The sequence below is a fragment of the Theropithecus gelada genome, chromosome 5 (assembly GCF_003255815.1).
Source record: "Theropithecus gelada isolate Dixy chromosome 5, Tgel_1.0, whole genome shotgun sequence".
Lineage (NCBI taxonomy): Eukaryota > Metazoa > Chordata > Mammalia > Primates > Cercopithecidae > Theropithecus > Theropithecus gelada.
Genome location: NC_037672.1, coordinates 116,639,987 through 116,664,897, shown reverse-complemented (window position 1 = coordinate 116,664,897; position 24,911 = coordinate 116,639,987). Strand labels below are relative to the sequence as shown.

Here is a 24,911-nt window from a genome sequence, read left to right as displayed (position 1 = left end):
ACACTGCTACAAGTTCAGCACTTTTGATTGGCTAAAAATTGGAATTGCCTCCTGGTGTAGCAAATTTCTGAATGTTTTATAAGCCTTGCACACAGACAGTGGGGCGCCAAGGTGTGAATTCAGGATAGATGATGTAAATTTAGCTTCAGAGAGAGCAACAGTGAGCATTATTTTATTATTATTCTTGTTCAACTCTGAAGGAATACCTTCCACACACCTCATTGACATGCTTTCCATTTAAGGACAGAAGCCCTTAAGACTGTTGATAAATTCATTCTATGAGTAGGTTTCATTATTTCTCCTATTGAATAAGTAATTATGTGTATATCATAGCCTACTGAATTATTCCTATTCCCAAGCCCATTGCTGTTTATGTTGTTCCCCTGAAAATTAGTAGGAGCTTTTGAATTTGGAAAACATTCAAACAAGACAGTTATTTTTATCTCTATGCTATAGGTTATGTTGGCACCTGTGTTGCTCCCCTTGTTATAATTGCTTTGGAACATAGCAAATACTTTTTAAAAATCAGAGTAATAGACATCTAGGCTCCTGTTCTGTTCATGGCACTTGAGAATATTTGGTGTGAAAACATGGTTCCTGGATTGGCTTTATATTCCATTATTATGTTTATAATCCATTAATATAACTCCCGCTTGAATTGATTTGAATTTTTAAGGCTCTGTCACATTGTGGATAAGGTATACTGTCTAAATATTTATTTATATCAATAGTTTATATAATTGTAAACATATTACCCTAGTATAGTATAACAATGATAGATCCATATTAAAAATGACATATTTAAAGTAATGTTTGCAACCTTATATAATATTTAACTTTATGCTTTTATTGTGGATATTCTTTTAATGAGTACATAAGCTGTTGTTTGCTGCAGTAATGAGTTACAAGCTATTTATATAATAGTTTCAGCGTAGATCCAAGTCTTAATATCATGGAGAGGCTAAACCAAATTTTGCATAGAATAAATTGTAACTTCAAGTGGTATAAAGAGGTCTTTATCTTAATTCCTCTCCTTTTTCTCCTTATTGAGTTATACCTAATTTATACCTTAGGAGACTATTCTAGCACCTTTAGCTAAGACTTGGTTTATATAATCCTAATTTTATGTAGAGCAAACATCTACTCTTTTGGCTTTCTAACTGTAAATATTTGGGGACCTGTATTTCAGGCAATATAACTAGACTGTTTTATGTACAGTTTTTATTTGTCTATTCTCTTATCTGTTTTTTAGGACTTTGCTGCTTATTTGGCATTTTGTGGTATTGTTCTTCATAATGCTCAGCTCTATGAGACTTCACTGCTGGAGAACAAGAGAAATCAGGTCGGTCTGATTACTAAAGAAAGTATATAGAAATACTTCTTAAAAATTGTTACATTTTTATCAAAGTGATGTATGCAGATTATTAAAAATTTAGATAGTACAGATTCAGTTTCTCAATACTTTATTTTTTCTAGTAGTCATTTCTATTTCCTATTTTCCAGGCTTAGTTGTTTATCTTGTTAGACAATGTTCATTAACTTGGGAGATGAGGATTTATTTGACTTGCACCACACCTTGCTTGCCATTACCCTTATCTTACTGGAATCATTCTATCACTGTTTTAAGTCACTGTATGGGTTGCACTTGTGTTGTTAAATAATGGTTTTAGGTCTTGCTCTGTCAACTATAGATATTACTCTTGATTTCATACTTTGTAAGATGGGTGTCTTAGCATCCCCTGTTCTCTTTATCTCGTTTTCCCAACTACCACTCCTTAGCCCTGCTTTTCCCATCTGGACTTTTTCTTTTACAATTGTCCACATTGGTAATATATACTGTTCTACAACCGTGATGAACTTTTCCTAGGCTTTGTCTAGGTTGATTCTAAAGTTGCAATTTTAAAGAAACTATTTATAAGCACTATAATTATGTAAATGTTGTTCATATTACCTTTGTTATAGAACTTTTCATTTTTCCTGATGTTTCTGAATTTTTTTCCTTGAACTCTTTGCTCTAGTATAGCCTCATGTTCTTGTTTCCACCCCTCCCCAAACTCCATTATATTAGGCATCCTGTTGAATTCCCCTTCTGCTTCTATTTGGAGAGGTCCAAACTGAGGTTCTCCAACCTTTCTTCTTCCAAGCTAAACTATTTAGCCCTATGCCTGCTACACTAGTGTCATCATAGAACTTTTCTTCATTGCTTTCTTAGAAAGATTCCACTATCTTTTAGATGCCCTACTTCTTTCTCACTTCCTTACTTTGTTGCAGCACATTCTCAATTAACTACTTAAGAAAGGGTATTGGTAAAGTAAGCTTTCTGAGTCCTTGCATGTATGAAAATATGTATTGTACCATCCTGCCACTTTGGCTGGGTATAAAATTCTAAACTGAAAAATCAATTTCTCAGAATTTAGAAGTAGTGCTTTGTCTCCTAACTAGCATCCATGTTGTTCTTATTCTTGGCTCTTTTATAACTATTTTGTATTTATTGTCTACAATATAAATATATAACATAATATATAATACATATTTTGTATTTTTATATTATTATATATATCTGTTTTGTCTATGTGTCTATAAACTTTTCAGATTATTTATATTTGCTTTTGTAACTTAATTTCACAATATTATTCTTTTTTCATTCATCATGCTGGCATCTGTATGTTGGTTCATCTCTTTGGAGGTTTAAACAAACTGTTTACTTCTGTGTAATTCTTTTTTCGTTATTTCTTTGATAATTCATCTTCTCTACCCTCTATTTTCTCTGTTTAGAATCTGTGTTAATAAGATATGCAACCTTCCATTGCCTTTAACTGCAGTGTTCTCCCTGTTCTATTGTTGCCATCGTTTCATCCAGTCCCTATTTTTACAAACAGATGTGATCACACCACTTCTTTCCTGCAGCGCATCACAGTTTAAACTGCTTCAAAAGACACACAGTGCTTTTCAGGTTCTTTTTCTGCTTAATGTTGCAATCTCATCTCCCAGTTCTCTTTATAGTCTATGCTCTTATAAAACCTGATCAAAACTTTCAGTATGCTACTTTCTCTCAATTCTATTATTTTTGCCTGAAATATTTCTCTTCCCTATTTCACCTGAATAATTCTTACTCATCTTTCAGACCTCAGCTAGGATAGCATCACCTCCACTGAGTTTTTGGTAGTACTTATGAGGTTCAGAAGAAAGAGAAATCTACCAGAAAAAAACACAAAGGAAATTCTTAAGACTTTGTTTACTTTGATGGGTAATATTTACTGTACTCTGTAAAAATATTGATAATGTTGACAAATATTGATCTAAAAAGTTTGGAACAACATTAACAGTGTGTTTTATGCACCAGATAGTGTTCAAAATACTTTATAAATATTATCTTAATCCTCCTAAAAGCCCTGTGATTTTAATGTTATTAATATCCCCATGTTCAAGAAATTTGCCCTCAGTCTCAAAGCTAGTAGGAAAGGAAGTCAGGATTAAAAACTGATTACTCTGGCTTCAGGGCCTGTGATCTTAACAACTATATTAACTATATTAACAGTCAATGGAGGATTTTGTTAATAAGTGGAGACATATTTAATATTTGAATGCAGACTTGATTATAACCTGCTAGGTTAAACAATTTATAACCCATATAAATAATTGTGCTTTAATAATTACAAACAATTGCTAAATAATAAGCTCTTAATATTTTTGTCTAGGTGCTGCTTGACCTTGCTAGTTTAATTTTTGAAGAACAACAATCATTAGAAGTAATTCTGAAGAAAATAGCTGCCACTATTATCTCTTTTATGCAAGTGCAGAAATGCACCATTTTCATAGTGGATGAAGATTGCTCCGTGAGTACAGAGTATGACTTCTTTATTTTTAGAAAGACAGAAACTTATATTTCTGTAAGCACTGCTTTTAAACCTCATTTTGGTCTTAGAACCCTCTCTCAAACCCAAATGCATATGAGTATGTATATAAAACTAATCAGGGTATGAGCTGTTCTGGTTGAAGACAGGTAGGGGTGGAGGGTGGAGGGTGCCTCATCACCCTTTTTTACCTCTGTTCATGTCCCCATCCCACCCTCCTGAAAATAATTACCATGGGAATGTGTGTTTCTGCTTCTATCAATGGCCACACTATCTTCGTGGAGAAATATATTGTCATTACAGTGTGCTGACTTTTCACGGTCAGGAATACTGGTGCCCTAGTTGCTATGAACAGGCAGACCAGACTCCTCATTCTGAATGGGTTGGGTATAAAAATTTCTTCTTGCCAGAAATTGTATAGAAACCAAAAGGCATAGCCCAGTAGGAGTATTACTAATGATACCCATAAGTCCCATATTTTTACCAACAATGGAAAACCACTAAACTCTTCTAACTGGTAGATTTCAGTCCATTGATTTTGTAATGTGAAGAAACATTTTCAGGTGTCTGGGAAAAGATAAAGTGTTGTCACAGAGTGCTAGTTACACCAGGCCGGCCGTCTTGAGTTTGCCAGTAGAATCAGGGCCCCTGGCCTAAGGCAGTTTTTCTTTATGCACTTTCTCTCCCTTCTCAACTTATGAACCACTGTTTCTGGGATATTTCTTTTTGCTGTAGTCATTTGTTTTCTTTTTCCTTTAGTCCCTAAGAATAGGCTGTTCATTTGTGGATTAATAGGAAAGAGAGTGTGGACTACCACTTGTATAGGTTAGTTATAATCTACGTATGATATCTGAAGTTACGTTTTGGGGGGAATTAGAAAAATAAAAGGTATTCAATATTTAATTTATATTAAGAAATTTTAGTTGATTTAGATATAAGGACTATACCGTATGAGCCAACATCTCAATCATTTGGGATGTGTATATATGTCAGATGAATGCATTGTTTAATACAAAATTCTCATTAATATCAAATGAGAACTCACTAGGCTAAAAGGTAATCAGTATTTTCATAGATACTATTTCATATTTTTCAATCAGTTATAAAATCTTTAATATAAAGGTGATTATAATATAGTAGACATCATTTTAAATTTCAGGTCAGAATTCCTTAATGCAGTATGTCACTTAACCTGTAATTTTTGCTCTATGACCCACTTTTTGCATTTAATTTTTGAAAGTTATATGTGAAGCACTACTTTTTTTAGACAACTTAAATATCACTTTAATTCACCCTCAGTGAATACTTCTACCAGTTAACACCTGTTATGGTAGTACACTGATTTGGATCAGTGCTACTTGAAAGTATAGCACAACAATATGATTATTAGGATATTTTACTCACTTTTTGACCACTTAAGTTGTAGGTTTTAGAAAAGGAATTAGGTGACTTTATATTCGTTTGTATTACATTTGTTTGTTGTTTTAAAATACGTCAACAGCGTGAGCAAAGGTGAGGAGGAAAAAAATGTACAGATTTCTTCTATCCTCAAATTAAACTATCATTTTTTTTTCTGCTTTCTTCCAATTTTATATAAATAGAGCATGGGTGTAACGTGCTGTTCTGCTTTTTAATGTGATTTAAAGAAAATTTTTTTTCTTTCTTATTTTCAAGACAGAGTATCGCTGTATCATTCAGGCTGGAGTGCAGTGGCACGATCTCACGATCGCAGCTTGCACCCTCAGCCTCCCAGGTTCAAGAAATTCATGAGCCTCAGCCTCCCCAGTAGTTGGGATAACAAAGGCATGCCACCACAGCCAGCTAATTTTTGTATTTTTAGTAGTGTAGGGGTTTTGCCATGTTGGCCAGTCTGGTCTCAGACTCCTGGCCTTATGTGATTTGCCCACCTTGGCCTCCCAAAATGTTGGGATTATAGGCATGAGCCACCACTTCTTTAATGTAATTTCAGAAGTATTTCTCTATGTTGTTAAATTTTTCACAGTTATTTTAATAATCACATAAAGTATTACTGAATGAAACATCTTTTTAAGAAGGGATTCTTTACCTGGGATTTAACAACAATCAATGTACTTAAAGCTTAAAAGCCAAAACTTGAGAATTTTCAATAAGCATAAAAAATTTTGAAACTAATAAATCCATCAGTACCTAGAAAAAACAAATAGTACTTGTATAATCATTCTTCCAAGACAAAATCAGAAATTACATGAACGAAATGGGAAGCAGTTTTGAGGATGTCATAAAATGAGTACTTGGGTCTATTTTGTCCAAGAATAAGTAAAAATATATTACAAGTATTGGGGTCTTTTGTCAATTCCATAGCATGTATGTCTGTATCTAGATAGTTTTTATTACCTTGTCAAACTTATTTCTCAGTCTGTGTTGTCTATTTTTAGGATTCTTTTTCTAGTGTGTTTCACATGGAGTGTGAGGAATTAGAAAAATCATCTGATATGTTAACAAGGTAAAAGCACTTATTCTCTACTGTCTTTATCACATGTATGTAATATTGGCTAAATAGTTATTTTATGACCAGTTTGATTTAAGAAATACAAGCTACAGATTATTTTATTGTCTCTTGTCTTTTCTCACATTTCCAGTCCTAAGTCTTCCTCCATCAAGATGGACAGACTATTGACCACAGTGACTTAAAGTTGTTACTTTGTTAAGTATTTATATTTAAATCAAAACTCATTACTAGACTATTATTTTGACAATGTGGTACAAGGAAGGGCCTTTTCTCCTATTAAAGGATTTTAGGAATTAGCAAAGGGCAAGAATGTAACTTGGAGGCAGATGGGGAATTCATTTGACTCAGAAGGTAGACCTGACCTTAAGCCTTTACCGCTGACTTGAGCATGAAGTGGGTAGTCTAGGGAGATAAAACATGGTTTCTCTAACCAGAGAGTTTTCTGATGTCCTGGAATTGGGGTTCACATGGTCATAAATGAATAGCTGACCTTTATTTCCTTCTTAGCTTTGCTGATCATGCACTGAAGATTATATCCCATCTCCACACCTATTCTATCCTGAGCTCCTGTGCCATTGCATTTCCTAGCAGATTTGACATTGTTTTAGTTAGTATTGAATCCTTTTGGAACGTATGAAAATGTGCACATTAATATATAGTATTTTAATTTTATGATGCTGTAATACCTTTTTTCCTTTTTGAAAAGAAGATTTTAGAAAGTTTCTAGGTAGGACACATGTAAATATTTGAATATTTTACTTTTTGGCTTGCATAAATAATGAGTTACTATATATAGATAGAAATATATATATCTATGTTTATATATTTACCTTTATCTCCATGGGACAATAGGAAAATCAGTATGATAATCATATTAAAAGTTCAAAATGATTAATTATCTACATGATCTTTTAATATTTGTGGAGCAGCATATCCCTCTGTATTGTATTTTAGGTATTGGCTTTTGATTTTTTTCGTATAAATTCAGCCAGGCCCTGTAATTTCTTTTAGCAGTAGCTGGACAAATCCAGTGAATTGGTGTGATAGTGACCTCTACTGGTAAATATGCATTTAAAAAAACACAAAAATGTCTTGTGCTATATATGTTTGTTTCTAAATACCACATTCCCTCTCTGTAGGCAAATGGAAAGTATCTTTCCACTTANTGTTTCTAAATACCACATTCCCTCTCTGTAGGCAAATGGAAAGTATCTTTCCACTTACTGATTTAATGATTCCAAGACAATCTTAGAATAAAGATTTTTTCTTATAAAGGATAAATAGGTCAGTGTGATTACCTTAAAAGAGACAAATTTACATGGATCATTTTACCTGATATATTAATTGACTTTACAATAATGAAAATCATTTCAACAGTAATAGCTTACGTTAATGAAACATTTAAAGTTAGCTTTTGTTATAGTGATACAGTAAAAGGCCTCTGAGTTTTTTTATTTTAATAAAAATTAGATAACAGGCCTAATTTTGCAATAACTGAATTTAAAATGGTGTTTAGTAATGTTAACATTTTGAAAAAGGGCAAAACTAATATTGATGCTTATTTTTCACCAGCAGATTCTTTATTATGTTTCTAAAACTGATTATTAGTAGAGTTTAGGACTTCGATTCTCATTATTAAAAACTTTGCCAATCCAAACTTTGCCATCTCTCCATTTGATGAAATGCTAGGCAATTTGATGTTAGCAGTAAGCAAATCATTCTTTTTAGGAAGTTATTTATCAATTAAAAAGCATAGCTCATTCAAGATTTTTCCAACCAATCCACTAATGACTTCATAAATTAATATACTGAAGATGGTTTTGAAATGTTAAATGTAAAACAACATATTCAGGGTGAACATTACACATAATTATTAGAAGGATATCATAAAAGGGATAAAGCATAGTAAGCTCTTGGGAGTTAAGTTGCCCAGGAATTTCCGAAGGGAGGCTCATATCCAGATGGTGGGAAGTTTTAGAATTTTTGTACTTCAATTCAAGAGCCAACCAATTAGAAGGGAAAAAATGAGTATAATGTTGTGCAGTTTATGTTAGCTCTTATTTTGAGAAGTAGGTATTTTAGTGCTATAATTCCACACTAATTAACTTCATGTTCATTCACAAATGCACATTTGTGTCATAAAATGACAAATACATAGAATGAATCCTTTTAGGTCACTTTCTTGGAATATACCTATTAGTTTATACTTGTTATTGATTATCATATTAGAAAATATAAGTGTAATTAAGTAAGTAAAGACTACTACTTTAAAAAATTGTGGATACAGCGTAGAAGAATGTAGAAGTTAGACTGATTGTATTTAAATGTAAGTATTTAAGTTTCACCACGTAGTGGGCTTACTAGCTATGAGACTTCACGTAAATTATTTAATCTCTCAAAGGCTCAGTTTCTTCATCTGTAGTGGTGGTAGGATTATAGTAAGAATTAAATGAGATAATGTATATAAAATGCTTCAGAAAATTTCTGGCATGTAGTACTTAGTAAGTGTTAGCTATTATTTCCGTGTCTATTTGATTTTTTTTTTTTTTTTTTTTTTTGGTCTTTGGTTTACATTAGCCTGCAGTGACTCCCATTTAATTCTAAAGCACAGAAATTTATCTTTTCCAATTCCATGTACCTAATTCTGTCATCCCAACAATGCATTCATATACGGTTCATTGATATACATTGTACAAAAAGCCTTAAATGTGTGAGTTAGTCCAGGTCTTCCAAGAAACAGATGCCAAGATTAGATTAAATGTGCAGAAATTTATTAGAGAAAACACCCTGTGAGAACCAGAGGGAAGAAGCCAGGAAAGCCATCAGACCAACATGAAAGTCTGACCCAGAATTAAGGAGAGGAAGAAAGAAGGAAGGAAAGTTGTACAGAAGTATCCTAGACAGCTGAACAGTTCTAAGGAAGGTTTGGCAAGGCTGCTGGGAAGTCCTCTAGCTGAAATTTACTGTGAGAAGAATACTGGACCTCCCAGGATTAGGCCTACTTTAGTGTCCCTAGTGTGCTCAGTCTTTTTCTCTGGGACCAGCCCTGGTAGAGGTGACCTCAGTGCAAACTTGGTGATGGCTTCCAGAGCACAGCAACTTGAGACATTGGTTAGCTACTCTTTCTGCAATTGGAGCTCTGAGGCACATTCTAAAGGCCACTATAATATTCCCATCATTAAAAGAATGAGATCCATATTCCTTGTATTACACTTTCAAAATCTTTCACTATCTGTCCTAGCCTAACATTTTCAGCCTGAAATCATCATTTTATTCTTGACAATCTGTAACTATTTAGTGTTTCCCAATTACACATAGAACTCTTCCATGTCAGCAATGTGTTTTATACTGTTTTGTTTTGTTTTGTTTTTTCCTGCCTGGAATACTCTACCTTTCATTCCTGATGTTTCTCCTTTAAAAAGTCTCAGCCAGCTGTGAATTCATCTCTCTAATGCTACTTCTTCCCTATTCCACTCCATTTAGGTGCTACCTGTCCATCTTCTCCACATGTGTGGTGCTTGCATTGTTACACTGTATCACTTAGGATTAGGCTTGACTGTGGATCATGAAAACCCAAAATAAAAATAGCTTAAACAATAACACAGTATTATTACTGTCTCCTGTAAAAGCCCAGAGGTAGCCAGCTCAGGCTTGGTGCTATAGCTCTGCTCCACAAAGGCCTTGGGGACCAAGACACCTTTGGACTTTCTACCTTACATCCCTAGGGTATGGCCCTTTCCTTAAGGGTCAAGGATGCAGCTCCAGTCATTATATCCACATGTTAAACAGTAGGATGGGGGACAGGGAAAGAAGGGACAGACAGCAGGTATCACCTGTCTCTTAGGAAGGTTACTAGAAGCCATCACAAACATTTACTCTTACATCCTGTTGTCTAGAACTTAGCCAGATGGCAATACTAAGCCACTAGGGTGGCTGAGAAGTGTGGTCTTTATTCTGGGTGGCCATGTATGTCCAGACAAACAGAAGGGGAGGAGAATTACCAAAAGACAACTGGCAGTCTCTGCACTAGACTCTACCCAAATAGTCCATGTAATTTAAACACATTATTCATTCTGTTTCAGTCTTCTACTAGATTGTAAGCCCCTATGACAGTTACTGACCTGTGTAAGTTTGTCTCCCATATACTGTTAAGGGTGCTTCTAATGGTTAAGGTATTCAATCTGTATTTATTGAGTTTAGGAACTAAAAATTTATCAACATTTCTTATAGAGTAAGAAACAAACATGGTGTCATGTTAACTTTAATAAATCTAATGCTCAGTTTTCACTTAAAGTAACCATCGGGAAAACCTAAAAATTTCAGGGAGTTAAATAAGGTATCAGGTATTTGTTGATTTATAACTAGTTTTTCTACTTCTCCTTCTGTATATTAACTAGTGTAAGTCTGAATTTCTGATCTCTGACAAATTGCTTAACCATTTTGGATTTTTTTCTGGCTCCTACTCTTATAATAATGATGATGATAAGAATAATAATGGTTATTGATATGATAATTATCATTTTAAAAGAGATTTTACGAGGATACTTACTTCTCCAATGTACTTCCTTCTCCTGGTGGTCACCTTTTCATTTTTCTTCTTTTCACTATAGCTTCTTATTTTCTTCTCTCTAGGCTGCTGCTATTTATAAAATATTTATAGTTTTAAACGTTGTTTTATTAAACTAAACCCTGCATTTATATAACCGTTTCTTGAGTGTCACCCAGATAATATGTGTGAAGTAGGACCTCAGGAGTGTATTAGATCTGATGTATATGATAACTGGCATGCCTTCGCAGACTCTCAGTCTAGTCTCAAGAAATATTCAAAGTTCATTTACTCTTATGTCACTCTTCTGTCATTTCCTTTTCATTCTTTTTCATGTATACATAATACTAGACAAGTGGTCAGTACTTGGTTTGACCAAATTACACTTAAAGTAAAATGTACAACAGGCCGGGCGCGGTGGCTCAAGCCTGTAATCCCAGCACTTTGGGAGGCCGAGACGGGCGGATCACGAGGTCAGGAGATCGAGACCATCCTGGCTAACACAGTGAAACCCCGTCTCTACTAAAAAATACAAAAAAAAAAAAAAAAAAAAGAAACTTAGCCGGGCGAGGTGGCAGGCGCCTGTAGTCCCAGCTACTCGGGAGGCTGAGGCAGGAGAATGGCGTGAACCCGGGAGGCGGAGCTTGCAGTGAGCTGAGATCCGGCCACTGCACTCCAGCCTGGGTGACAGAGCGAGACTCCGTCTCAAAAAAAAAAAAAAAAAAAAAAAATGTACAACAAAGGGAAGACTGAAATATTTTGACCAGGAACAAGGCCACAGAGTTTGAGAATCTTCATGGAATCACTAGCACTGAAGGACGCCATATGAAACCACTGTCCCAAGAAGCAGCTGGGGCAGGTTGGGTGGGAGGGACAGAAGATAGGCAAAACATTGGAACTTTGGAAACTTAGAGCAAGTGGACATTTTTCCTGAGATGTATGCCGTTGTCACTCAGTATCCTTGAGAAATTGGTTCCAGGAACCCCTGCGGATATCAAAATCTGCAGACACTAAAGTCCCTTGTATAAAATGATGTAGTATTTGCCTATAACCTATGCACATCCACTCTATATTACTTACAATACCTAATACAATGTAAATGCTATTTAAAGAATTGTTATGTTGTACTATTGTTTAAATGTATGTTTTTTTTTTTTTTTTTGACTTATTTTCGATACTGCAGTTGGATGAATCCAAAGATGTGGACTTGTGGGTACAAGGGTCAACTATATTTTATCTTGAAATGTCTACTATTGTTAGGTTTTCCTACTTCTTTAGTGATATTACAATTAAAATAAGCAGGTCCTTATAGATGGAGTAAATTTCCATAACCTGACCCGCTTTACTGAATTCATCATCACCACAAGGGAACATACGGAGTTTCCTGATGAAAAAAACACGTTCCATTCTGTTTTCCCTCCCTTGCACTGACACTGTACCCCCTGGCATCAGATTAATCTTTCATGTTCAGTCTGTTAAGCAAGGGACTGGAACATAAGTGGTAAAAATATTGTAAGTTCATAAAATTTTTTGAGGAAGGTAAATTTTTAATTTTAAAAGTATCATAAAACATCTCAAAGCAGAAAAACTGTGTAGAGAGGAAACTGAACAAAGGGAAAGATGTTAAAGAAGACACGACAAAAAGACAGAAGGAGAAAGAAAATAGACTTGAGAGAAGAGCTTTAAACATTTTTTCTAAGCTGTTTGATTTTTCCCTTGGTCTTAACATATGTAAAATACTGTTTTATTGGGATGGATAGATAAACCAAATAATGAGGAAGTAAAACAAGCACTAGACCTTTGGCATTCTATAATCTGATGAGAAAATAAGACATGAAGGGACATATGAATTTACATTAAATGACACCAAAACTCACCATGCCCATTTGTAATGAGAATAAGGCCATTCACCTTTATAAAACTTGTTGAAAAATTGTGGGTTTTTTTTTTTTTTCCAAAACATTTAAATTATAGTAACTGACAAAGTTGTGAATCGTCAAACACATTTAAAGCTGCATTTTCCATGTAAGTATATATTTTGCCTTATAATTTAAGGCTGGGTTTTTCTCCCTTAATCATTTATTTAACTGTTTGCCTATGCTTTTTTTTAACTGCACAGAGGGAACTCATATCTGTTATTTTTACAGGGAATATGATGCAAACAAAATCAATTACATGTATGCTCAGTATGTCAAAAATACTATGGAACCACTTAATATCCCAGATGTCAGTAAGGATAAAAGATTTCCCTGGACAGTAAGTAACCCAATTTTAGACTTAAAGCTAGAAGGCTGTTTTCCCATCAGATCTGTATTCACAGTTATTATTCTTAAACTGAAGGACTGGCTCTAGAATTGATTGTTTAGGAATGATCTGTACTTTCCCTCATCTGAGGAAGGAGAATAAAATAGATCATAACATCTATTGAGAGCTGTACTTGGGTATTTTTCTTTGTACTTTTTTCACCTTTTTAAATATCTATGAATAAGTAACCATACTGTTTTTGAAGTAATTTAGCTATTACCTACATAATGTCAATGACATTCCTTAGAAAATATTGCTAGAGTTTTTGTCTTATTTTCAAAAATTAGTTTCCGTGTGGCTTGAACTGATGCAATTGGTAATCCGTCATAGTGAGTAGCTCTGGGAAAATGGATGTCTGTTTTTCTTGACCTCAAAGCTACAAATATCTTGTTCTCAGACACTGGAAAATTTGAATTATAGTATTTTCTCTCCCCTTTCAGGAAAGGATTGCACTTTGAGGCAGCTGCCTTGATTTTGTTATTTGGATGATTTTGTTATTTGGAGACACTGTTAGAACTTTAGCAATATAGCAATAGCAACAGTGGTATTACTAAAGGACAGGTTTGTAACATGGTGCATTTTAGGTGGCATTTAGATTCTGCCCCTCTTGTTAAATTATTAGGGGCATTTACTACACTAGTATAGTAGATACTGTACTTCTACTTCTGTCTTTTTTTTTTACTTATTTTTATATTTTACTTATTATTATTTTACTTCTCTCTTTTTTTTTACTTATTTTTATATTTTACTTATTATTACTATAAGCTGCTTGGAAAGTTTAAAGTGAAAAAAAATCCGATATTTTTAACAAAGTAAAGACATTGCTTTATATTGCATTTATGTGAACTTTATTATAATTTATACATTTTCTGCTTTCCAATGTTCTCTAGCTAATATAAAAGTTGAATATATAGTGCTTTCAAATGTGTCATATAGTTTCTATAGCATCTAATGGACAAATCAATCTCTTTACCATTTTAGCTATTTTGTTCTTTTTATTTTTGTTTAGACTGAAAATACAGGAAATGTAAGCCAGCAGTGCATTAGAAGTTTGCTTTGTACACCTATAAAAAATGGAAAGAAGAATAAAGTTATAGGTAAAGCCTTTCCTTTAACCTATACTCTAAACTTATTTTTAAAAATGTATTCCCAGCTATACTTCTTTCTTTCAAATGTAAAGAATAAAATGTTTAAAAACAGATAAAAATTGGAATGATAGAATAATTAAAATAATTGATAAATATGAACAGACATTTGTTAAATATCTTATAAACTATGGTGTACTTTTATAATTATTATCCTATTTCAGCAGAATTTTTTGTTTAGGAATGATTGATGATGTATTGAAATTTAGTAGACTGCATAAGAGATATCAAGTGATAATGTGTATTGTTTTAGAGTCTTATTTCCTGGATGTTGACTTTTTTAAGAATGTAGTTTAGATGATAGGTTATATTTATTTATTCATTTAATAAATATTTATTGAGCACTTCACTGTTCTTGGCAGTTGGGATAAATCAATGAACAAAGCAGAAATCCCTGCCCTCAGGAGCTTATGTTCTTAATATGATTATAGAAAAACCTCTACTTCAGGAATGATGGAAGAATGCATTCTCAGAAAAATTGAATGATGTTTCCTTTTATTGACATATTTGTTTCCTAGTATTGCAGTTATGTAAAGGTTAAGTAGGATTTTATATGCCAGTCATCCATATTGATGTTTCTGAGATGTAGTAAAAAAGGTCTGGACTGTTAACATTCTCCTAGGAACCTGGAAATAAAGAAAATATGATAACTTTTTAAAGGTTAAATTTAGAATTAAAACTCTAATGGACCAACATTAAGATATATAAATATAACTTTAAAAGTCTGAATACTTTTCCAGTTGCAAGATTTGACTATAATTTTATTGAATGAGAGTTTTAGTCAGAAAGAAGGGGCAGAAGGTATCAGTAATGAAAGTAGAAAAAGAAAAGACAGATATTAAAAGTGACTGTCCAAGTTCTGTGCAAGAGTAAAGTAACATTTGTCCCTAACACAGAGATGTATGTGGAGAGTTGCATCAGTGTGCACTGAGTATTCTGACCATATGGTGAGCCTTCACTAGGTGCAATGGATGCATCAAGTTATAGCCAGTAATATCTTTCCTATTCCCAGTCCCTCTGCCTAGAATGCATCTGTATTGTGAAAGGGATACATCAGCTTAGTACAATTCAACATTCTATGACTCTGATTTCCCTTGTTCTGATTCCAGTCCCAGCAATCCAACTTGTACTGATTACTTTCTTTTCCAGTGTAGGTTAGCTCATGGGAAGAGAATGCATTATTCATGTCCTCTCAAATATACTGGTTGCCCTGACAGTTGTTTCTTATTGTATGAGCTGGACTTGAGGCAATGGGTTGGAGCTGCAGGTGCTTGTACTTCTGTTTCTGGGACAGATCTGTTTCTTTTGGAACATTGATACTATTCTGGTTTTATAAATCAGTCTTGTCAACTTAGTTACTGTGACTCCACCCCAGCAGTCTTCAGTATGCTAATCTAGAGCCTCAGCTCTAGGGTTACTCCTGACCCTGGTGAATTGTACATTAAAGCTGCTTAGAAAGCAGCGTGCCAACCCCCTGCTGGGCGGTTGAGTCAACTTTTCTACAGTTCTCCGAGAAAAAAGTAGAGGCTAATGAATCTGTGAGATCTTTTTAAAAGATTGTCACTGATCAGATCTCTAACATAAGCAATAAGAGAAAACTGCCAAGGGCGCCTTACAATATGATACCAAGTAAATGTTATAAAATTTTATTTCCTAGGGAGGTCAAGGGGAAAACTATATTATAAATGTTATGCTGTTTAAAATGCTTTTTTATAAGTATGAAGATTTACTACAAGCTGTCTTTGGCCTTTGAAAATGTGAAATTAAATTCCAGAAGGAATGCATTATTTACTAGTAAGTTGTCACAGGAAGGAAAGCAGAGTGGCAGCTTGCTCCATCGAGTCACATCTTCACTTTTCCCCAGCAGCATTTCTTTGGAGTAATAACTGGGAATGGGGAGTGGCTGGAGGAAGTTACGCATCAGGCCCCTTTGTCACTTTATGTGAAGGTAAATGAGAGCAAGTTAGGCAACATGGAAAGAGCACTGGACTAGGGGTCGGACTCACAGCACTGTGTTAGCGCTACTCATCTTCAACCACACTTATGGGCACATTACTCACCTCTGTGGAGTTGAACTTAGTAATTTTTCAGATCTGTTCAAAATTCACATTCTGTGATCCTGTCACTGTGTCAGACAAGTAAGCAAAAAATAAAAAATGACACAATCAGACTTCTCTTGGCATGTATTTTGTATCACCCTACTTGATGACAGAGCCAAAAGTAGGCAAATGTTGATTTTGGAGAGAAAAAATCCTTGTAAATAAAAAGAAAGGAAAAAGAAATGATTTCTCTAGTCGGGTTTTGTGTGGGGTGAAGGGAGGTTCTCAAGTAGATCCCAAATATAAGGGGGAAAATTTCCAGTGTTCCCTGCTACTTTACAAGAGTGACAAAAGTAAGAATATGATTTCTGGACTATACTTATGTATCTACAGTTGCAGCATGGAAAATGTCATGGTTGTGGATAATTTGTCTTACATGTCATAGGCCAGATTCCACTATTATGTAATTCTAATAGAGAATCCCTATAGAGTTACATGCAGAAAGACAGATGGACACATGTGTTTTTTGTAATCTTCTTCCTTCCTCTCATTTTTTCCATTACTGACATTTAGATGGAATTATAGACATTAGACCACTATGGGGCCTGCTGTCCCATCACATTTATTCCCTGAGGTATTGTTTCCTATCAAATGTTTTCTTAGTGCTCTGGCTAATACACAGTGTTTCCACTACTTTGCTTCCAATACTTTTAAGGAAATATATTTCTCATTGAACGTTCATTTATTTTCACTAAGTATTTTCCCTATTATTATGCTAAATATGCCTTTTTCCCATATCATATTTACCAGACATTTTAATGCCTATTTTTTCCATATCAATTTCAGGATAAATTTTCCAGAAATTAGTTCTATTCCCATTGAAAATTTTTTTTTTCAAAAACAGATGCTTAGAACATCTCCACTTTAAATAGCTTGCTTTTTCATCTCCTTATTAATAAAGAAAAGCATAAAAATAAAAATTACAGTGCTGCACCACGCATTGTTTGACAGAGAAATATGAGAAATAAATATGTATTTGTAAGCTGGTTACTATCTTCATCCTTTCTCATGTACACTGTAAGAAGGTTCTGTTTTTTACTTCCACAATGAATTTTCTAAGTCTCTTACACTTTCAAACTTGTTCTGTTAGCCTATTTGAACTGGCTAAACACCTACATCATTCCGATGCTCCAAATGGTGTGTTTTAGTTCCTTTCTATCAATAAAATTTGGGAGACCTGCATGCCTGCAGAATTTTTTTGAGTAGGCCTCAATAAATTTTGGAATCATTGATTGTCACTGCCACATCATCTTAGCTTACTCTGTTAATTTATTTTGGCTTTATTTAATGAATTATTCAGGGTTGGACCTTTAAATAGGTGAATGCGTGTAGAGATGAGCTGCTCTTCTGTATGTTGCAGTAGAATTCCAAGGCATAAATAAGTATTCTAATATTATGTTAGCTTAAGTTTGACTAATACTTCATTTTACTTTTCATATTAAATTTTATCACTTGGCAATATCACTATCTGTTCATTTGTTTATAATTGTACATTGTCTTCCATGGTATACATTGCTCGTATTACTTAAAGTATCTAGGTTTTTTCTCAGAGAACTGTAAATTATGCTTAGTTATAATAAGCACAAGGAAATAAGACTGTAGGGTATAAGGGCAGTAATAGGTGGAAGAAAATTAGAAAAAAATGGAATTAAGATATTATAGTTTAGAATTACAGAAGTGAAGATCTATATAATAAAAATCAGTGTAAGGATGACAGCTTTAATAATTGGCTGAAGAAAGACAAAAATAAGGAAAACTTTTTAGTAGCACTAGAAAACAGAGAAGTAGTCTTTAGTGGATCAGGAACACCAAGGAATTCCTGGAACCTGTGAAGTATACGTCATTTGTAAAGACACATTTTATACAACATGGGCAAAAATTGAATAGGGATAACAATATTTCTATCAAACAAAGTAGAATTTATGGTAAAGCATAATGTAAAGAATCACCTTTCATTGAGTAAAATTAAAACTCACAGAGGAAAATGTCATTGCCGTGAATGCTAATAAACTAAATAGCATCATTGACATACAAAAATTAAAACTGTTAAAAATACACGAAGAAATGGACAAAATGATCATCATAGTGGGCCTGAAGTATACTTGTCAGCGTTAAATTATAGGAAAAAATAAACATTAGAATTGATAAAAGTTAAGTGGATTTAATTGACATATATAGCTTTACTTTCATGTTTCAGAATTTAAAAATACAGATTATTCTCAAATATGTGTCAGAAATCAAATATTGATGATATGCAACACAAAGTCAGTCATTTCTGAAAAGCAGAATTATTGGCCACTTTCATAGATCACAGTGCATTAAAACTGTTCATATATAACAAAAAGATAAATTGGAAGGAAAAAACTCACTTAGAACCTGAAAAGCATTCTCCTAAATGACAAAGAAGAAATCAAAAGTCATAATTAAATTATAGCATTTTAGAAAATCTAAAAATCATTAAGAAGTGAATACATTTCTGAAATGATTAAAATCTAGTTCATTTAATTGTTCTATCAACATAACATTAAAAACTCAAGGTACATGGTCAAAGCTGTACTCAGAGGAAATTATGTAGCTTTAAATATTTTATTATTATTAAGAAATAATGAAAAAATTTTAACTAAGCATTCAACCGTAGAAATTAGAAAAACAGCACCTTTCTCTTTCTCACTCTGCTGCCTTCCCCAAATAAATATATACATGAGAAGAAGGAAAGTAGAAGAAAAAATTGAAAAAATAAACTTATGAAATGGGAAGAAATAAATAAGAGATAATGGGCAAACACAATAATAATAGAGAAACCTCCAACAGATAATGAGGATATTAAGAGAGAAATGCAACTAGTAATGAGCACGGGAATGTAACTACAGATACTGAAGACATTTTAAAAGATACTTGATAATACAATGTAGCAAATAGGAATTAACGTTTGGTGAAATTGAGAATTTCTATAAAAATTGGTAGTAACCAATACTAACTTGAAAGGATTTTAGAATTGTTCATGGGAGTAATTGATAAAAAATTTGTTATTAAAAAAAAAAAAGCTATTGCCCAAGGAAATTCTAACCAAAGCAATCAGAAGGGAGGCATGGTTGAAATAAGATGAGACACAGAAAAAAAGGAGGCAAAATAAAATAACTTAAAATTATATTATTGTTAAATGGAAAACCCAGAAAGAATTAGCTGAAAGTACCTGGTCTAGTAAGAGTTTTATAAGAAGCCTAATTATCAAATTATTAAAGAGAAATAATTTTAATATATGCCAAGACAAATTTGTTAGAAAACAATGGAAAAAAAAAACCCATTTACTACAGTAACAAAGAATAAACTTGGCCAGAAATATATGCCATCTATATGAGGAAAGCTACAAAATTCTGAGTGACTTAAAAATCATTAAGAAGTGAATACATTTCTGAAATGATTAAAATCTAGTTCATGAGATTTCAAGTCTCCCCAGATTAGATTTGCATCAATTTTAATATGTATCCTTGTGAGATTTGGATGGGAATGGGGAGGTTGTTCCTGATCAACATTTACAAACATTGATAATACTTACAACTGGAGGTGTAAAAAGAATTATAGCTGATGGTTATTGCCCTTTCAGAAATTAAATTTAGATTTAATTCAGAAATTAAAATGATATAAAAGTAAAATAATTAAAAGTATGGTATAGGTGCTAAAAGACATGCCAAGATTGATGAAACAGAACAGAAAGTCTAAATGTAGACCCACAATCTGGCATATATAATTGTGTTATTGTATATAACAGAGTAGGGTGTATTTCATTATTTTTAAGTAAGATACTTTTGAATGAAAGACACCACTTTATGTATCTCCAAGAAAGTAAAATGTGACTTCAATTTACTATGACAAGCTATTGATCATAACGTGCATACTGATTTCAAAAATATTAAATTGTGGGAAAGGTATGTAATAGTTGAAACAAATATGAATTTAGTATATGGTGACAATTCAGATCATCAGAGAATGGATAACTGGTCAGATGTTATAAGACTCCAATAGCAGTTAGGGGAAAAAAATTAAGTTGGATTATAAGATTAAATGTAATACGTGTATAAAAGTACTAGGGAAAATACAGGTTTATATATCACATTAAAATGAGGAAGGCTGTTTTAAAAGCAAGGCACTATAGTTGAATATTGTAAGGATAATTATTTTGGCTCCTTAAAAAATTAAATATTTTATATAGCAAAACCCTCTCCAAATTAAGACAATTGACAAATGAAAAGTGCAGAAATGAAAGTATTTGCAAGATAGGTGAAAAAGGTACATTTTATACTTTAATAAGGCAGGATGCTAATTTTGGAGTCCATGTTAGGTGGTAGAGAGGACATAAGACTGCAAGCAGGGTATAAGCATTGACCCCCTGTTCTGCCAAAGAGCCAGGAGGAAGACTGGTTGGTAACAACATCCAATCCCTGTAATTATGGAAAATAAAATATAACTGTTTAATTTTAGAAGCCATCTAGTCCCTTCAGCATAATTTCCAGAGGTGCCTTCAATGCTAACCAGCTCTCAGAGCTACTGTGTTGACCACATTTTGAGTACTTTATGAACTCTATAATATTAGGTAGCACTGATAGTTTGCTGTCTAACTTCACTACTTCTTGGTTTTCCCCTAATGTTTTTGAATATTGTCTTAATTTACGATTACACTTATTAATGGATTTTTGCTGAATGGTTCTCTTTTATTTTTGGTTTGGCATTAAACATTTCATTTTTAAATATAAATGATTCTGAGTTTGTATGGTTTATGAGTAATGTGGCATCTCAAATTTCCAGTTTTAAATTTCATTTTTGTACTCCTTACTCTTTTAGATCATTAAGGAAGAAGTTGTGAACACTCTATCTGTAAATGTGCCCAGGTTTTTAGTTTTCTTAAACAGGGAACCCCATTTGTTATAAACCTTCTTTTCCTTGATAACTTTTTGTTTTAACATGGGTATTTTTGCTTGATATAATTAAACTTTCTGAAGAGTGTAAAGAGATCGATGGGATTATCATGAATGCTATTTAAATATGGCTGTTCATATCACTTTCAAAAGAGAATTTATATGCCTAGATGGATGGTTTGTCTTCAGTACCCATTTGTTGTTGTTGTTGTTGTTGTTTTCCCCAGAGCTTAACTCTGTTTCTATAGATCTATATCTATAATGGTGGATCATAACATGGATATACTTTAGCTGTTCTGCTCTGAGCTGTATTTGTTACAGCAGAACCTTGATATTTCTACACATAACATTCCATTTAAAGGACTTGCAAACAATTCCAAAGGTATAATTTAACGACTCTTAATATATTCATTCAGTGAATTTTGACCAAGGCATAGATTTGAAGTACTGTACTAGAGAGACACTTAGCTAGGTCATAAGCCTCGCAGATCACTTGGTATTCACATAACCCCTCTGTGTTGTACTTTTCTTGCTATACATGTAGTAATTCTTAGGAAGTAATTTTTAAAATCTTGTTTATGAAAAAGGCTATCGAGTAGGAGAAAACTTTGGTAAAACTGAAAGGCAATTCCATTGCGATGTGAGGATAAGGGCATGAAACGTGACTCTCAAGAAAATATGATTTGGGAGACAGAAGCCTGTGTAAACAGTTCCATATTTATAATTTGGGGATTCACAAAGGTTGGAGGACATAACCCTTGGTTTGTTTTTGTTTTTTGTTGTTCTTGTTGTTTTCTTCCACACACAGGATATATACATTTAAGATAATGAATGCTGATTGCCATTTAGTATATGGCTTTTACTTGCAGTGTCCAAATTCATTATATCTTGTTTAAAGTTTCCCTTGACTATGGAATAATTGATAGAAAAGTAACTTCTGCAGCACTAATGCTAATAGATAAGCATATAGATATCTTTACTGTTTAAAGTAGATAAACAAACAAAAAGAGCAAAAAGGGGAGTCCAGATCATTTATAGTATGAAAAGTAAAGAAAGTGAACATTGATGGTGGTAAAGGAGCTTAATGTGCAACCATCTTCCAGACTCTATGAAATCCTTTTGTGCTCCAGGAAAAATAAAGGATAATAGACTATTACAGTCTTCATGGGAAACTAGTTCAGTCAGAGCCGCAATTCTACATTCTTTCATTAATTCAGAAAACATTTTTTTAGTTCCTACTATATGCTAGATGTTTTGCCAGCTGAAGAAATGGAGCTGAAAAAAATAAATAAAACTCTAAGCCCAAGATACTGACAGTCTAGAAAGAGATAGAAATAAAATTTGCTATGATACACCAACTGGTCATGTTAAGGGAACAGAAAAATGCCTGCCTCACGTGTAAGTTAGAGGCCTCCTGGAGCTCACTGTGAAGGAGGTATAGGGATCAACTGGTGAGGCAGGAGGGAAGGCAGTGGGGAGCAGTGCACACTTGTGGAAAAGCATGAGCAGAGGTGTGGGCAAGCCAAGATGCAACCAGGGCACTGCTAGCAATGATCTGACAGGTAGTATGGCAGTTGAGAGTGGCCCTTGTGGCAGGCTGAGCTGGAGATTGAATTTTAGACCCACACATACCAGCTAAGTGGCTTAGAGCAAATGATGTAACCTTTCTGAGATTCAGTTTCCTCATCTGTAAAATGAGGGTGGTCACATCTGCCTCGCAGAATAAATTGTGAAGACTAGAGATCATGTGTCTACCAAAGTATTTAGCACAATGCGTATCCCACAGTGGGCACGTGGTGGAAGTCTGTTATTATATACTCAGAGACAGAAATGATAAGGACTTTAACAATACTTTGTTTACACAGAGGTAGGCTGGGTCATCGGAGTGACCTCTCACTCCTCACAGAGACCACTAGGCTCAGAAACTCATAGAACAACCACTTCAGTGAAGATGTTGATGTTCCTAGATTTATCGTAATGTTCCATTTATGTTGACTACATGTTTGACTTTTATTTCTAAGTAGTCATTTTTATTTGCATACTTATTTGCAGCATCAGAAGTTTTCTGCAAATTTGATTCTCCTGGATACAGAGGCGTAGATTTGAAATTTGAGACTTCCTATGTCAGTTGCCTCCTTTCTGCATTCTATTTTGTGTGTGTGTGTGTGTGTGTGTGTGTGTGTATTTAAACTTCTGGTTTCTCAGTAAGGAAAGGAGATCTGCTTGACCCAAAATTCTGATGTACATCAGAATTGTTCTCTTGGCAAGTGTACAAAAATCCAATTAGTTTCCAAAGGACAAATTGTCTTTGGGGACTCAACTGATCTAAAATTCGTGACTGAGTCTGGAAGAAAATAGTACTCTAGGATTTTTTGAATGCCAGCTATGTACATTTTGAACTACGTGAAACTAGTTCTCATATAAATTCTGTTTACTTCTCTAGCTTATATTTGTGGGGGTTAATTTGCTTATTTTGACACACTAAACATTCCTAAGAGAAAAGTATAAGACAATCTTTGGGTGTGTTTGTTAAAATGCACAAAAACGATGATAATCAACAATAACATTTGCTCAATCTCTTGGATCGTTATAGGGGTTTGCCAACTTGTTAATAAGATGGAGGAGAATACTGGCAAGGTTAAACCTTTCAACCGAAATGACGAACAGTTTCTGGAAGCTTTTGTCATCTTTTGTGGCTTGGGGATCCAGAATACGCAGATGTATGAAGCAGTGGAGAGAGCCATGGCCAAGCAAATGGTCACGTTGGAGGTGGGTGAAGTTTAGGGACCTCTCACTCCAAGACAGCCAGACATTTAGCTTTGACCTTTCCCTCATAATCACTCATGGTGTGTGCGTGTTCGGTCATTATGTCCTCACCAAAATTATGTGATTCAGATGATGAGATCCTTATTATCCTCAACTAAAGAGTGAAAGAAATAAGACTCAGAATATTTAAGCAACTTGTCAAATGTCATATAACCAAACCACAACTCAGGATGTTTATTCCTTTAGGCCTTTGCTTTTTCTGTAGAAAGCAATATTGACTTTAATAACCATTGACACAGATAACTACTGCCACTTATCTGTCCCTTTCCCATTGCCTGAGCCTCCCCATCTTTCCGTGAGAACAGTTGTGAAAAAAAAAATTAAAAACAAACAAACAAACAACAACAACAAAAAAAACAGAAACCCTAGGCACTCTTAAGAGAATTAGAAGTGAGGAAAAGAAAAAATAAAATCAACGAAAAGCAGGAAGAGTTTTAACTCCTGGAATCATCTGAGAAACTATTTCAAACTACAAATTTATATACCCTACTTCTGAAAGTTCTGATTCAGCAAGTCTTGGGTAGAAGCTCGGAATCTGTCTGACTACCAAGCTCCCCCAAGTGACTGAAGGTGCAGGTAGCGAGTGAAGAAATCACTGGCTCCCAGGGACTGACCGAGGAATGCTTTTTCTCACAAAGGACCGGCCAACTCCAACAGGGTCAGTCCTTTCTATATATGTTTCACTAACTGCCTTGAAATTATTCAATTGATGTAACATGGAGATTTCTTATCTAGT

At 33.9% G+C, this 24,911-nt stretch overlaps 1 protein-coding gene and 1 long non-coding RNA gene across 4 annotated transcripts in view; one reads left to right on the top strand and one right to left on the bottom strand.

The window, feature by feature from the left end:
* The window catches only part of PDE5A (phosphodiesterase 5A), a 129,800-nt gene that overhangs the window by 57,084 nt on the left and 47,805 nt on the right, over window positions 1–24,911 (top strand). For all 3 annotated transcript variants that reach the window (XM_025385801.1, XM_025385802.1, XM_025385804.1), the window contains exons 5-10: window positions 1,253–1,342; window positions 3,699–3,836; window positions 6,269–6,336; window positions 13,036–13,144; window positions 14,202–14,289; window positions 23,943–24,118. In XM_025385801.1, coding sequence (XP_025241586.1) covers window positions 1,253–1,342; window positions 3,699–3,836; window positions 6,269–6,336; window positions 13,036–13,144; window positions 14,202–14,289; window positions 23,943–24,118 — 669 coding nt within the window. The remainder of the gene's footprint in view (window positions 1–1,252; window positions 1,343–3,698; window positions 3,837–6,268; window positions 6,337–13,035; window positions 13,145–14,201; window positions 14,290–23,942; window positions 24,119–24,911) is intronic.
* On the bottom strand, window positions 14,816–17,568 carry LOC112624805. The gene is made up of 2 exons (XR_003119475.1): window positions 16,398–17,568; window positions 14,816–14,963 (listed from the first exon to the last, which is right to left on the bottom strand). It is a non-coding gene; the product is annotated as an uncharacterized LOC112624805 (long non-coding RNA).